Source organism: Phocoena sinus, chromosome 13 (genome assembly GCF_008692025.1).
Source record: "Phocoena sinus isolate mPhoSin1 chromosome 13, mPhoSin1.pri, whole genome shotgun sequence".
NCBI lineage: Eukaryota > Metazoa > Chordata > Mammalia > Artiodactyla > Phocoenidae > Phocoena > Phocoena sinus.
In genome coordinates this window covers 166,306-177,991 of record NC_045775.1, presented here as the reverse complement: position 1 = coordinate 177,991, position 11,686 = coordinate 166,306, and the positions used below count along the sequence as shown (strand labels likewise).

Genomic DNA, 11,686 nt, shown 5'->3' with positions numbered 1-11,686 from the left:
GTTGTTTATACATCTAAGTATCTAATAAGCTGGGCTGAAGTGTTGGCATATATATATAACTGGGTGGTAGAAGGAGTCATTCAAAGAATCCATTTGTCTGTCCCGTTAAAAACTGCAAAATAGAGAAAAGATAATAGTGATTACTAACAAGACTTCTTTGCTTGGTGGGGCAGTGGAAGATAGTTCTTACTGGTATTTTTTAGAAAAAAATATCTAGCTTTTGATATGGTAAGATACTATTTAGAAAGAAAGATTATTTGTAAATTTAAAATAATATGTGATTGGGCTAATTTCTTTTCTTTTTTCACTGCAGCAAGATGTTTTTCCAAAAACAGATTCACACCAAAATATTTGACGATAGCAGCGTCACATGCTTCCATTATGCCGGAAAGGAGTCCGGCGCAGACAGTACCCGGGCTGCCTGAGGGATGCTGGTGAGTGCTGGCGGAGAAAGACTTGTCACTAGGCGGTGCTCTCCCAAGAGGAGCTTAAACTTCCATTTACACACAGAAAGGGGAAAGGGAAAAAGGAAACATATCTCAGTTTATCTGCTTAAGAGCAGTTTGATATGAATGTTTACTGTTTCTCGAGTATATCTTGACAGAAACATTCACATTTTAGTCATATTGCTTGGGGGGGAGAAAAACCTCACTGAGAAATCAAACCACCTCCTTTAAGCACATACCCTTAAAAGGTGCGTGTGTGGAAGGGGCTGGACTTGGATACTCACAATTTAGTATCTTTCGTCTCTGTTCTATTTACCCCACCTGACTCTGCCAAGCACTCTTGTCTTCTTGAGGAAACAGACCGAGGGAAGGGAGGGAGAGGGAGAGACGGAGAGACAGAGGCTCGGCGCGGGCCCTGCCTGGGGCGTCGAGGCCGCCAGTGCCGCGCCCGCAGCATCCTCTCCATCCGTCCCCATCCACCCACTGCGCTGCCTGGCTAATGGCTAAGGCTTTTAATTCTGGTCCCCACGCTCCCTTTCGGGTATTGAACTGAGAACACCTTTCACAGTCAGATCGCCGACTTGGAGGATGTCCAGCTCCTGCCCAGAAAGCGCCAATAAAATGGGAAAGTGCGCAATTGATTGATAATACATTTTACAAGAAAAAAAAATTAAAGGAGATAAATCGTTGAACTCTCACAAATGTGCCTGCCTAAATCCAAAGAACCAAAACTTTCTGAAAGAGTCGGGCCTGGAGGGAGGTGACCCGGGAGCGCTCCCGCGGGCGTTTCCGGGGAAAGGGAGCGAGAGAACCCGGGAGCGGGTGGGCGCTGACGGTCCAGAGCGCTGTCCTCGTGCGTGGGTCTGGGGGCTGGGGGGTGGTGGTGGCGGGGGAGGGGTGCTGCCGGTGTCCTGCCCGGCAGCTGTGCCCCGAGGTGCCCAGCCCTAACCCAGCCGCTGCCCTCCGGGCTGCCCGCCTAGGACCGACCTCGGGTAAAGCGGACCTCGGCCCCAGAGTGGTCCCCAGCCTCGCCGGCAGATTCCCCCCAAAACGCACAGACTCCAGTTGACTTATTAAATGCCGAGGCAGTCAGGCAGCTCCTTTTTTAATAGCCCAAGATCTACATTTAGACAAAAACAGATCCGAGTTCCTGGTAAAGGCGTTTCTTCTCATCCTGTCACAAGTGACAGGAACGGAGGGAAATAGACTGAAGGAGAGAAGCGGGCGGTGAAGGGGAGGGACAAAGGAGAGGAGGAGAGAGATGGGATGAAGGGGGAAGAGGCAGGAGAGGGGAAATGGGGGAGGGGGGAGGGGGAGGGGAGGGGAGAGGGGAGGGAGACCGACAGGGCGGGTAGAGATGGAGCGGAGAGGAAATGGGGGAGGTGGGGGGGATGCGGGAGGGGGGAAGTGGGGGAGCTGGGGGAGGAGACGGGGGAGACGCGGAGGGGGAGCTGGAGGGGGTGGGGAGAGGGGAGACAGACGGGATACGGAGACATGGGAGGAGTTGTTGGCGGGGGGGGGGGGGGGGGGAGGGGGGGTGTCTGACGAAGATCCGCGCGGGGATACGAACACTTCAGCGGCTTCTAATTAAAGCCCCGCGCCGGGCCCTCGGGGACCCTCCTGACGTCGGCGGCCGCGGGGATAAGAGGCGCCCCGAGGTCCGAGGCCGGACTCTGCCGGCGCGCACCCCAGGCAAGCGCGGGTTCCCAGCTCGGAGCTGCCGAGGCACCGCGTCCCCTTCTCCGCGCGTCCAGTGCGCTCCGCCGGCCCGGGCGCCGCCGGGCATGGAGTAGCGAGCGGGGCGCGCGGCTCTGGGGCGCGCGGACAGACGCCGGGACAGACGCCAGAGGACGCCCGCGGCTCCGGGGCGCGGGGACAGGTAACCCGGCCGGGCTCCTGCGCGCAGCCGGGCAGGTGTGGGCCGGGCCCTGTCACAGGGGGCCAAGGGTTTTCCAGAACCTGGCCCAGCGGGCGGCCGGGGCGAGGGTCCCGGCGCGGGAGCTCCTCGGGGGGGGGGGGGGGGGGAATCGGGGACAGCGGGAGGAGGGGGCGACCGCCACACAAAGGCGCTGCTGGAAACTTGAGCGCGGCCGCTCCCCGAGGGAGATGGGTGTGGGCCCGACCCTCCGAGCGGCCGCTGCCGCCCCGCTCGGCGTCTAAAGGGGCCGGAAAGTTGTGGCGACGCGTTGAGCCGCGGGGCGCCGGCGATGCGCCATTTCCAGGAAAGTTCGGAGGCCGGCGGCGGGGGCGGGACGCGGGCGCAAGGCGGCCAGGGCCCGTGTCGCCCGCGCGCGGAGGGCGGGCGCACCCAAGGCTTGCTCTCAGCATCAGCGCGTGGGACCTCGGGGAGGGCGAGTCCTCGTGGAGACCGCGGCCCAGCCTTCCGCCGCCGGGCCCCCGCCCGCCCTCCAGGCCCGGGACGGCGCGGGGCGTCCGTCCACTGGGTTGGCGGGCGTCCTCTGGGTCCGCAGGGCCGGGGCGCGTGGACCGAGGGGAGTGGCCTCTCCCGCCCTTCCCGCTCCCCCCGCCGACTGGCTGTCCGGGTCTCCCCGCACCCCTGTCCCTGCAGCGAGCCGAGCTCCGGGAGCGCGTCGGATCCGCCCAGCCTGGCCGAGCGCAGGATGCGCGGACCCGGGCGTCCCCTCCTCCTGGGGCTGCTGCTCGTGCTGGGGGCGGCGGGGCCCGGCCGGGGGGTCGCGGAGACCCGGGAGGCCGCGGACAGGCAGACGCTGCTGCAGCTCATCGTGGAGATCGTCCAGGAGCTCAGGAAGTACCACTCGGGGGAGTCCAAGAGGCTGCAGCTCTCGGGCCGGCAGGACTACACCCTGGGCCGCAGGGAGGTCTCGGACTACGGGGCTTACCCGGAGGAGCAGAGAGTGGGTGAGTGTCCCCGCCCGCGTGGCTGTGTAGACGGAGTGGACCGCTTCCCAAGGCGTCTCGGGTGTGTGCGGTGCTGACGGCGGGTCCGCCTGTCCTGTCTCAGGAGACGCTAGAACTAGTACTTGCTTGGAAATAGAATTGTCTTTGAGGCCACGTACGTATTTTTAAAACATAAATACATTTTGACCGTCAAAAAAACTGGGAAATATGTTTTTTAGAGAAGGAAATAGGAATTCCATGAATGATGCCTGGCAGATAACATAACTACCCCTCATCCACTTCTAAGACATGTGAGTTGTTGCCTAGGTCAGTAATTTCAGCATAGAACTGTCATCTGTTATTTTGGAAATGGAAATATTTTCAGCAAAGCGGTTTCAACTGAGACAGAAATTCCCATTCCCCGCCCCCCCTCCCCATGGCAGAGCCTTCCCAGAGTGGCTGCCCCTTGGGATATTACCAAGGAAAGCATGAAAGCTTTTAATGCTTTCATGACACAATTAGGTCAAATATGATAAGGTCAATTTTATATAGACTGACTAAAGTTAGTTGTAAATGAAGACTGACATTTAGGAGATGCCTAAACCTTGCAAGTAAGATTCTTATGGAAACGTTCCCTCTAAAGATGAGGAGAATTGGTGGTAGTGTGAACACGTGCCATCGCATTACTAGTGCAGAACAGGTGAGTGAAAATGAATCCAGATGGCTATAAAAAAAAAGCAGAAACAAGGCTGAAGTCAGAAGGAACGTCAGTCAGGTTAGTTACCAACACTAACTAGGCGCTGTGCCGGTACAGTCAGTCTTTCCCTGGGAACTGTACCTTTATCTCATCCAACCTGGTTGATGTCTGTTTCCACGCATTCACACCAGCCTTCATAACAAGTGGTTTTGACAGCAACTAACCCTTTTTCTAAATATATACCTCGAAGAATATATACCTATAGCAAATTTTTTGTTTGAAGTATGAGATCAGGTTTTCTTCCTAGAACTTTGAGAGGTTGTTGAATTTGATTCCCAAGCTCTTCAAGATGAAACTGTCTACGAGTGATTTATTCACTGGAAGATAACTGTCACACACACACCACACACACACCCCTTTCTTTTCCTATAACTTTACAGTCCCTGCCTCTATCCTAGTGGTGGAGACTGGGCGTTAATACCGGAGCTTGGAGAGCAGTTAATATGATTTGAGGAAAATGTGCCCTATCACCCGTCTTCACATTGTCACGTACTGCAATCACGGGGCTGCTGTGTTCAGGGCAGAATTTCCAGTAACTTTAAACATTCACTTCGGATCACATGAAAACATGCTCCTTTCAGGCAATTTAATAATTAACTTACTTTCCCTCAAACAGAAATTGTTCCTCGAGATCTAAGGATGAAAGACAAGTTTCTGAAACATCTTACAGGTAGGCTTTCCACGCATTACTTCGCTGCTCCCCAGCTCCTGGCATCCCGCAGCCCTCACAGTCTGTTTCTTCTTCCACGTTCCAGGTCCTCTTTATTTCAGCCCAAAGTGCAGCAAACACTTCCACAGACTTTACCACAACACCCGAGACTGCACCATCCCCACCTGTAAGTGACCGCATCCAACTCGCTTTAGAAATGCCGGTACAGTGTAGACGAGGCTTCAGGCCCCTCCACCTAGGTGAACAGGCCCCTCCCTTCTGTAACCCAGGTTTGCTAATACTACTCCCTGTTGACTATACAGTCCGGGGCTGGGGTGAGGAGCCCGCTTAAGATAACCGCAGGCAGCAGCAGCTAGTGCCAAACGGAACGTGGTTCACAGTCATTGGAATGAAGCGGCTCTTGGAAGGGGCTGGACTCCTCCATGCACGCTCTCGAATTCTGGTCTGATGCCTGTCCTTGTATCCACTCAACTCTGACAGTGGAACAAATGTTTCAAAGGAGTTGCTAAAATGACTACTGCAGGGTGTAAGGTAACTATGGTTGGCCCTGGGCCATCCCCACTGCCCTGGCCAGAGACTTTCCGTCTCCACCAGTAACTGTAACCCCATCACCCAGGAATTTTACTGCTATTTCAAACTCCTGCTCTTCTACTTGGCTTCCTCACTAACTCAGAAACGCAGGTGCCCTTTTCCGTCTGGCTCTCAGCTGTAACTTCCTGGTTCATCCACAGCAAGTGCGCTCATTCCCCCAAAAGTGCCTTCTTGTGCCCTTCACAAAACATACAATGATGACAAGTAACTGATTAGCTAGAGGGACATCTGCTAGAGCCCTACACCAACTTTTCTTTGTGTGTAGGGACCACAACTTCCATTTAAGGCTCACAGGAGGGCAGTTGTACAAATACGGCAGGTCTCCTAGGAGCTGCTTTCAGGACTGTCCGAAGGGGCAGCAGACCAGACCTGCCCGTCCTGCTCAAAACAATAAGCCCCTTTCCATGAAGGGGAAGCTGCTCTGCGCAGGCAGCAGCATCCCTTACGGAGCTCCTTGTCTCGCACGTCCCCAAACGTGGCAGGCAGACAGGGAGCGCCTTCAGGAGGGAGCTGACGTGGTCCCGCTCAAGGCTACCACGGGGACAGTGGCACGAGTCAACGGGTGGCACCCGTGTCCCAGAAGCTCCGTGCTCCAGGCTCACCCTCTCATCCAGGCCACGTGGACCTGGGACACCTCACTTCCCTCTTTCCTTCCTCTGAAATGGAATCACCTTCTGTTTGAGAATTACTAACCTGCTTCTAGGGGTCAGAGAACCTTCTCATTTTGTTTCAGCATGTATATATTTTTATATTAAATCTTGTTTTACAATAATAGGATCATAGATTCTAAATTTGAAAGTGACCCTTAGGGTCATTGCTTGAATCCTTTCATTCACGGACAAGGAGACAGACAAGGCACTTAGGCTGCGTGTGCCCCATCGCAGGCGCCACCCATATTGCTGCCTCCTTTGCTGAGTGGGCCGCCACCAAGCTCCTAGTAACCCATAAGGTGAGGCAGTGGGACCAGGACCGGTCAGAAATGCCCCTGGGCCTGGAAGCAGATCTGTGCCCTGGACAAGTGGCTGCTTGTGTGGGTCCCACCTCTCTCAGCCCATAAAGACCTGCAGAGCCAACCTGACCACGTCTGTGCTGCTCAAGCCTGCATACGACAGTTCCCAGAATCCTGGCCGGTTAGACAGAAGGAACCACAGACCTTCTCACTCAAGGTGTGGTCCTGGGGTAAGCTCTCGGGAAGAGCAGGACTTGTGAGTCCACCACACCTGCTGAGAAAAGTCTGCACCTTAAGGGACCCCAGGTGGACATCAGGGTGGAGAACATGTGGCCCAGCGGGGTCGTGGTCGCCCTCAGGATCTCGGGGTGTGTGGCAAGTGCCAGTTATCTCCTTTGAGCTCCTACAGTCCGCCGCTTCCACATGTGGTCTCTTCAGGAAAAGCACATCCTAAAAAACATGGCACATCTGAAGAAGAGCAGAAAAGCCAGGAATCCTGACGACCCTGCCTCCAGCTGTCACATAATTGTTTCCTTTGAGCCCAAACTGTTACGTCCTCTAGATATTTAGCGGGTGTGTTTTTAGAAGGCTTAGGTGCTTGCCTAACAGACATGCTGTGCGTATTTATTGCTGTCAATTTACGCATTCACTCAGAATTTCAGCTAAGAGCATGAATTCTTCCATCTTTAAGTAGGATTCTGTGACTCTTGAGAAGTGAACTTCATATTGAGGAAGGCCTTTATGGGCGTGATTGCTGTGTCCTCTGAGGCAGCACCTGTGAGACTGACGAAACAGGAAACCATACGAGATACCTAGGAAAACCAGTCTGCGCTCAGAAATCAGCTCTTGCTTCCCTCCATTGTCCAGCCAGGTTTTTTGCTCTGGCACTTGGCTGTTAATCCACGGTCTTTAGAACTTCTGTGCGGAAGGCTCTGTGTTATGATTAACTCAAGAGGGGACTCGGCCCGCACGTGACCTAAAAGTTAAGTAACACCGGGCACGGGAAGACCAACCGTACTCTAGGAAGCAAAACGAAAGCTGTTTTAATGAGCCCAGCAGCTACTGCGAGAAGAAAACAGGCAGAGAGCAGCCGCGTGGGAGACTCTGCATCCCCACTTCCCACAGCCTCCCAGTTACATCATTTAACTTCTGTCACGTGATGCTAAAGGCCCCGAGGCACCATAAATTATTAAATCAACAACTTCGAGCCGTGATTGCAGATGACAGTCTATGTATTGTTTCCAAGGAATTCAGAATATTTAAAGGAATGAATGGCTTTAGCAGTTGCTATGCTTGTTTAAAGTGAATGCAGTTCATTTAAGTTGTTGAGGTAGCTGACGAGGGTCTGTGATTTATTTCCCTTGTAGACTATAAGAGATGCGCCCGGCTTCTTACTCGGCTGGCTGTCAGTCCGATGTGCATGGAGGGATAAGGTAAGCTGACAGCCCAGTCGCTGTGGCCCACACACCAAAGACTGGATGCATTTGGGACATGAAAAATTCATGGGAGTTTAGAGACAGTCATTCTTTGGGTAAAGTAGCCTTACTCTGAGTAAGGTTGACAGAACACTCAAAGTAGCTCTAGGTACTGGTCAGTAGTAAACACACAGCACCCCAGGCAGCCACTGAGACCTGGTCGCAGGAGGGCACGCTGGCCGAGCTCACGTTAACCCGCACACAGCCCACTGGCTACTGACTTCAGTGCGGGATACGGTGTGTATCCGCCCACCCACTTCTAGGCTTTCATTCAAACACTCATAGGTGAGTACATGACTAACCATATCCATGCGAATTTTAGCGACATATCTGGCGAGTGTTTGCACTGAATTCTGTCATTATACCAATACACTTGAAAAGAACAGCTAAGAATAGGCATCCTCTTCAAATGTTTCTATCAAAGCTATTTTTAAAAAGCCTCTGATGGTAAAAATATAAATACACATTGAGTTTATGAGCTAAACTTTTTACCTTGGCCTCTTGAGGGCTGACATGTAACACACAACACTAACTTCAGCAAGAGTCAAGGGATGGGCTGAAAGGTCTTATTTTCCTGACACAAATGCCATCGATTTCAGCCACAAACTGTAACTTCACAACTGGACACTAGCTGTGTGTCTTGTGTGCTAGGCACAGCCAGATGCGGGGTCTACCTTGCAGTCAGATGGCTGTCCCTTCGCCTCCTGTGAGTGGAGGAGGGGTGCTCACTGTGGCGAAGGCTGCGCCGAACAACGTCTGCACAGATGCTCGGGGTCAGCCGGGCAGTGGGTGCTGCCCTGAGCTGCGTCCTTAGCGCTGCTTCTTCCCATCAGGAGTCCCACTAGCAAATGGGGGTTCAGTGAAACAAGTGGTTAGTGGAGGGTATCATCCCACATTTTCCCCAAGCTCACTGAAACTTGTATAACACTTTCTATGTGGGGGAAGTGAAAGCACAGTTTTTAATGCCAAAGCTGAGAAATTCTTCCACCTTCACTTCTCATCTGAATGCTGTCCAGTTTCTCTTCCACTGCCCACATGGCAAACAGAAAACTTTTTATTTTTAAAGCAATGAATGGATTCTTGTAAGTCTCCCACAGTACCTGCCCGGGGAGATGAGAATGTTGTTTTCATTAAGCATTTCTTTATAGTTAAAGCATCACTATTTCCAAAGATGAACCAGGCACATCCCTGGAAAACAACCGCCATCTACTCACAAGTGGGGAGACCAGATGCCCAGCGTCCACATCCACCGAAGAACCGCTCAGGCCACAGGCTTCCTGCCTCTGTGCCTGCGAGCTAACCCCCTGCTTCCCCACAGCGGTTCCCCAAAGACTGCTCTCCTGCAGAGACAGCTCCCCGGAGCGAAAAGACGAGAGTAATGGTACCCAGGAGCCTACGCTTCCGTGGAACTGCTCCCGAGCGTGGACCTACCTCTGCACCGTCTCAGGACGGGCACACCAGGGCTTTCCCAACACAACACGGAGACCCACATCGCACTGGTCACCGCCGTCGGTAACCGTGTTCACTTTGGTCAAGGAGTGGGTAGTTTAAAATACAGATACTTCTGCTAAAATAATTTTATAACATTTAAGAAGATTAACTTCTTCCAACTCCAGAAGTTCTAAACCACAGTAGCAAAGTCTTAACTGGCTGGTGACGACGCAGACAGTCAAGGGTTTCTGTGTACCCTGATGTCCCGGAGGGCAGAGCACACATCCTGCGTAAGCAGCAGGTTTTCCTTAAGTGGCATAAGCTGCGTCCACATACGTTTCTTCCGCCGTCCTAACACATGAAGATGTCACAACAAAGCTGCAGGGTAAGACTCCTCTTCCTACTCCAGACCAGAGCCTCAACTTCTTAAAGGCTAAGTCTGAAAGAAGTGGGTCTTTAGAGGGGTCCGAGCACAGGGACCCTCCACACTTGTGGTCTCAGTGCAGAGCCCGAGCCCGAGCCCTTTGCTCCTTCTTGCTGAAACTCGTGACCTGATCTCCTCGAGCCAAAGAGAAGCTGTAGCTTCGCAGCCATCCTCCCACACAGCAGGAGAGCCTCCCAGACACACCCCTTCACTACCTGGACTTGCCGCTCCAGTAAGTTACAAGCCTGAGCCCTGGAATATTTTCAGAGAAACGGAGTTTTGAGTAACAAGTATCCAGCTCGCTCTACAAAATGCAGCCTATTCTGAGCAACCCAGGATCGCCCCACATCAGCGTGGACTGAACTACCGAGGACTTGGCGGCGGACGCATCAACACTGAGCACCGTTCTTCAAACCCTAACAAGCATTCTCTCTTCGTTTGTGATGATTTCCATCCCTTTAGCGCAGCAGGCCCGTGAGCACCGAGTTACTTTCCAGAATAAAATATACACACATTTTGGCACACAGGGAAACACGCAGACTGCAATTCCTCACATCTATGCACACATTATGTTACACGTAATTGAATGTATAGGTCTTCCAGAATCAGTAAGCAACTGTGAATCATTCTCTGAACCCAAACGTGTTTGTTTCGCAGCGAGCAGAGCGCCGCGGACGAGCAGCGGCCCGGGACCGTGAGAAGTGCCTTGGAGACCAGCAGGGCAGAGCCCACTGCCTTCTGGACACGCCCCATGAACAGAGATTTATTTTTGCAGACAGCCTCTCCCATAATTCCTTTACCTTGAGTTTTGTATGCTGACACCGTCTGTGGGCACAGAGTCAGTAAATGGGTGTGCCCGACAGTAATGCTCGCCGCCGGTCATTCTAGACGGCCGGAGGATGCTCCACGCTTGATGTGTCATGCTGTGAAATGGCGGAGAGATTTCTCCTTTTCCTGATTAGGTGACGTCACAAATACTTCTTGAGAAGCATAAGCAGAATCTAGAACTATATTTTCATATAGCATATGGTATTATTTAATATTTTATTACTTTTACAATTAAATGCCCAGAGTATCATTTGGAATTGCATGAAAAATTTAAAAAATATAAATAAATAAAAAGAGACAGAAAAGAACTTCAGTTGTGGAGACATTGGAGTGTAAATCTGTGTACACGCCCAGGCTACTTTCATTTGTCCTTTGTATAATAAATGTAAGATAGTATCTAGATGCTGTGTAATATGTACATACTGTAAATAAAACGCAAGTAATAAATGAAGTGTTTGTTATAATGAAGTCTTCAGAGTGACTCTTTACTCCTGAACAAGTTCATCAGTGGGCATTCATGATTTACAAATCTTCTGAAAAGACTGAAATACTGGCAGGATATCACAGAATATAAAAGGCATAAATAAATAAAACGAGAAAGCTATGAATTCTTGTAAGGGACATTAGCATTTTTTAAAAAGAGTGGCACTATATATTGGCGACATATTTCTTAACGTACGTGTTTGGTAGCGAGTATTTCAAATAAGGTTGCATCCGTATTTCCTGTATGACTTTGTAACGGAAACACTAAACTCCGTATTTCCTGTGTGACCTTGTAATGGAAACGCTAAACTAAGAGGGACCTTAAGACTTCCAAAAAGCTCCAGATTTTTACAGGTAGATATATTTTGAACAAATCTGACTGGATCTAATTTTTCAGACAAGTGAATTCAGCAACGAGGTTTTCTGTTCCATGAGCCCTAGTCTGGATACAGCCTAAGGACAAAGTCAATTAGGAACCCTAGGATTTGTCTGAGGGTCTGTGTTTAAGACATGTGTGTAAATGTTAAAGAAAACGAACTAGAGAGATTTATTCATCAACATAAAGGAACAGAAAAGAGTAAGAAATTTCCTTACTTTGAGAGTATTAAGCAATTACTGAACGATTAGGGCACTAGGGTGTAATTTTTGAAGTGCTTTACTTTCCTGTTTCCTAGTTGCAGGTAGACTTTTTCCCTCAATTCTTTACTTTTTAAAGCTACCATTATCAAATTCTCAATCCTCCCACGTTTCCGGATAAGCCCTCATGGAGCGAC

General features: G+C 51.2%; 1 protein-coding gene across 4 annotated transcripts; it reads left to right on the top strand.

The window, feature by feature from the left end:
* Positions 1–2,017: 2,017 nt before the first annotated feature.
* On the top strand, positions 2,018–10,898 carry ALKAL2 (ALK and LTK ligand 2). Of its 4 annotated transcripts, none has more exons than XM_032652021.1 (6): positions 2,018–2,325; positions 3,016–3,326; positions 4,679–4,732; positions 4,818–4,898; positions 7,640–7,705; positions 10,260–10,898. In XM_032652021.1, the coding sequence occupies exons 2-5, from the start codon at positions 3,068–3,070 to the stop codon at positions 7,702–7,704; spliced, it is 459 nt and encodes a 152-aa protein (XP_032507912.1). In that variant the 5' UTR covers positions 2,018–2,325; positions 3,016–3,067; the 3' UTR covers position 7,705; positions 10,260–10,898. The 4 variants fall into 4 exon arrangements, with proteins under 4 accessions (XP_032507912.1, XP_032507913.1, XP_032507914.1 ...); XM_032652022.1 differs by lacking the exon at positions 2,018–2,325 and adding an exon at positions 2,343–2,360; XM_032652023.1 differs by lacking the exons at positions 2,018–2,325; positions 10,260–10,898 and adding an exon at positions 8,896–10,101 and having other exon boundaries at positions 2,781–3,326.
* The last annotated feature ends 788 nt before the right edge of the window (positions 10,899–11,686 follow it).

Excerpts from the sequence above, each read along its gene's own strand:
- ALKAL2 (XM_032652021.1), top strand. The coding sequence starts at position 3,068 with ATGCGCGGACCCGGGCGTCCCCTCCTCCTGGGGCTGCTGCTCGTGCTG. Across the intron at positions 3,327-4,678 it reads CCCGGAGGAGCAGAGAGTGG|AAATTGTTCCTCGAGATCTA; the intron begins GTGAGTGTCCCC and ends TCCCTCAAACAG. Across the intron at positions 4,733-4,817 it reads GTTTCTGAAACATCTTACAG|GTCCTCTTTATTTCAGCCCA; the intron begins GTAGGCTTTCCA and ends TCCACGTTCCAG.